This window comes from Gavialis gangeticus, unplaced genomic scaffold (genome assembly GCF_001723915.1).
Source record: "Gavialis gangeticus isolate Ggan-Ray unplaced genomic scaffold, GavGan_comp1, whole genome shotgun sequence".
Taxonomy (NCBI): domain Eukaryota; kingdom Metazoa; phylum Chordata; order Crocodylia; family Gavialidae; genus Gavialis; species Gavialis gangeticus.
In genome coordinates, this window is record NW_017729025.1 from 17151420 (window position 1) to 17155091 (window position 3672).

At 39.2% G+C, this 3672-nt stretch overlaps 1 protein-coding gene across 2 annotated transcripts in view; it reads right to left on the bottom strand.

Annotated features, from left to right (window-relative positions):
• The window catches only part of ESR2 (estrogen receptor 2), a 79349-nt gene that overhangs the window by 19493 nt on the left and 56184 nt on the right, over positions 1 to 3672 (bottom strand). For both annotated transcript variants that reach the window (XM_019518447.1, XM_019518446.1), the window contains exon 6: positions 2493 to 2792. In XM_019518447.1, coding sequence (XP_019373992.1) covers positions 2493 to 2792 — 300 coding nt within the window. The remainder of the gene's footprint in view (positions 1 to 2492; positions 2793 to 3672) is intronic.

A 3672-nucleotide genomic window follows, 5' to 3' on the forward strand; every position in this document is an offset into this window, starting at 1 on the left:
CCCCCATTTAAAAAAAAAAAAAAAAAAAAAAGCCCTATAAAAAGTAGGAAAAAATTAGAATATTACAAGAGGAAAAAAAAGGTATTTTTTTTAGCATTTCTCCTGTTTAAAGGATGTGCTCATTTGTCCTATTATGCATCACTTTTTTGTTTAGGAAAAAATATTAAAAAAAAACACTTATTCAAAAGAAAGAATAAGAGGCACTTAGGAACCAAACCTTGTACCTGAAGAACTGTTAAAAAAATCAGCTTTGAAAATCAGGCTGCTTATTTAAACAACTGAAGATAGAGTTAAAAGCCTAACTTTAGGCATCTATTTTTGAAAATGCTGAACTCCTACATCCTGAAGTTTAGCTACCATGATTACTTTGGGTTTTTTTTAAGCCAGTACTATAGCAAAAGTTAATTACTACATTATATGGATGCTGGAACTCACTATTCAGAATGTATTCATTTTTATGTTACAACTTCCATTCTGTGACCCTTCTATTTTCTACTTTGTTCTAAAACAAATGTCTGATTTTGCTCTGTGTAACACAAGGTAATTAGAAAAAAAATAACCACACACAAGATTGTGATGATGGTTCTAGGATCTGTATGATGGCTTCTAATTGCCTTAATAGCTATGTTTCTTCAAACAGTTGGACTATCACTAAGAAAAGATTTGATTTGTAAAGCTTTCTCAAAATAAATTCAATACCAGGGAGCAAAAACCAAACCCAAAGCAAATGTCAACAAAAAAAATAAAGCAGTTAGTGCTCTGCGGATGCCTATTTCATTTTAAAGATTAAAGCCAGATTTTGGAATCTTGAAGTGTGAACATAGGGCCTGCTCTATACGTTACATCTATTATGCAATTCCCTGGTTACCTCAATTTATACTGGGTACATGCACAAAATTAACTATGGTGCCATAAAAAGGTCCAACCAGCTATTGCTGGGAAATATGTAATAATTTTATAGCTGGTTTCTAGATTTAGTGTACATATGAAGCCTATGCCCCTGCAGCTGGAAGCCCATCAGTTGATCGAAGATCCCAGCTTGGGGGGGTACATGCTCCCCCAAGCCTGGGAGCTCCCAGCTGATGCTGGCTCCCAGTCACAGGAGCATGTGCCCCCCACCCAGGTAGGAATGCCATTAACCTATAGGCCTCCCAGCTGTGGGACCACCCTATGCACCAACACAGCTGGGATCGTCCAGGTACGAGGTGCATGGGACATCCCTGTGGATGGGAGCCCTGTCAGCTGAGGGCACTCTCAGCAGTGGAAACTTGCTTCTTGTCAGTGCATGGGGAGCCTGGGATAAGGTTCCCCCTGCACCAGCTATAAGATGTAATGAGATCTGACTGATGATCCCACAATCACACATCCTGCCATGCATGTGTGGCATGGCAGGACACATGTTTGCGTGGATCACATATTCAATCCCACTGCACCTCTACCTACATGTGTAGGGGACCCTAAGCTAAAACAAAATGTCTGAAATTCTTTGCAATGGAGTATTAAAAAGCAATTTGAGGTCAATCAAGTGTTTCATTTTGATCATTTTTTTTTTATTTTGCATTTGCAAATCACTAAATAAAAGTTCTTAAGTAACAAATGACAAGGATGTCCTAAGGTGGGTATTTTTTATTGGAACAAGTATGTAGTTGGGATAAAGTCAGACAAGTTTCACCACATAGTGAAAAACATCAGTGAAGAGGGAGGGAGTTGAAATTACAAGACATTTGAAAATGAATTTGGGTCCATGAAAGTTTCCAACAGCTTTTACAGAAACAGATATGCCAATGCATAACAGGCAACACTGCTTATTGCTCTTTCTTACATAAGTTTTCAGAAATACAATACCTTGCATAACCAATCATTAAAAAGCTGTATTTCCTGAATATTCCTAATGACATATGCTTCTAGAATACAAAGGTCATCATTCTAAACTCCTCATTACACACCAATTCACAGCCTGATGCTTTTGTATAACAACCATTGGGCAAAATTGTGTACACACATGGAGTTTTCTTCAGCTGAAATGGAAGCCCTTCTTCAGCGGGGAAAGAATTAGGTCTCCCCTAATTTTAAAATAAGCTAGATGTTGAAAAGTTAAAAACTGTTTAAAACCTCAAAAAAGGCAAACTACAATTACTGTCAACACAGTAAAATATGCTAATGTATGGTTCCTAACAAAATTGCTCAAACCTATTTGTGAGATACAACTGAAATCATATGTTGCATTAATTGTGGCTTTTCATAACAAACAAGTATTTGTTAACTTTGAAAGGCTTACAAATACTTTGTACATGGTCATTTTCTAAAACAAAACATTTTGGGGAGGATTACGAAGAACAGAAGCAATTTCCCAGCAGTTTTCTAGAACAACACATTACGCATTTAATGCCACTTTGCTGATACTTTAGCCACTTATTGCATTAAAGTTACCTTGAGGATATTTGTACTCAGTACATAATTTTTAATTACAAAAAAGCTTCTGAAATTCTTACCGGGAATTTTCTTCGCCCAGCCAATCATGTGAACCAATTCTTTGTCTGCGAGTTTGGTCAATGACATCATCATGGAGGCTTCTGTAAATGGTTTGTTGGGACGACTCACCAACACATTAGGAGGCTCAGCTTCTAGTAATGTTAAGACAAACTGCTCTGGACTGAGTGCGCTAAGGAGGATTTCTTTCACCTGGGTAACTTTTTCACTATTCTTTTTAGCTTTGCCAATACAGTGCGTTTGATCCTCTGAATTACGATGACGACGTAAGATACGATACCCACAGCGCTCTCTTCTTGAGCCTGAGACAAAAATCAGATCATTACATTGTGATGTTACACGAAACCAAAGATGTAAAATAAAGCTACAAAATTCTTCAGCAAAATCCTTTGCTTCCATCTATATCACCTGAGGCACTATATTTATCATTAGAGAAAAAGCTTTTGTTGACTTTAAAACAGATTCAAAACAGAAAATAGACCTTACGAAGAGAGGCTGAGAGCTACAGAACTCTTCAGCCTGGAAAAGCGCAGGCTCAGGGGAGACCTGGTGGCTGCCTATAAGTATATAAAGGGTGTGCATCAGGATCTGGGGGAACGCCTGTTCACCAGAGCGCCCAAAAGGAATGACAATGTCAAACAGTCACAAACTCCTCCAAGACTATTTCAGGCTGGACATAAGGAAAAACTTTTTTACTGTCCGAGCCCTCAAGGCCTGGAACAGACTGCCACCGGAGGTGGTGCAAGCACCTACTCTGGACTCCTTTAAGAGACATTTGGGTGTTTATCTTGCTGGGATCCTGTGACCCCTGCTGACATCCTGCCCCTGGGGCAGCGGGCTGGACTCGATCTTCCAGGGTCCCTTCCAGCCCTAACAACTATGACATTTGTGAACAGCATAAAAGACTTAACCAAGATGCCATAGGTCATTTGCAGCCATCTTTTGCTTTGTTTTCCAGGAGGATTTTTTTCTGTAATCTTTCAAAATCGACAGGACCCTAATCTTTCCAAGTCACATTCTTCATTCCAAAACTGTTTCACTTATCTTAGAGATATTCAACTCAAAAGAGAAATAAATTTGAAATGGGAAGACAGAGACGACCCAAGCAGGGTATAGGACCCTGGGGTAAATCAGCCTGCAGGGGCCCTGGCCCCAGATGTGAGGAAGCTGGCAGTGGATTTG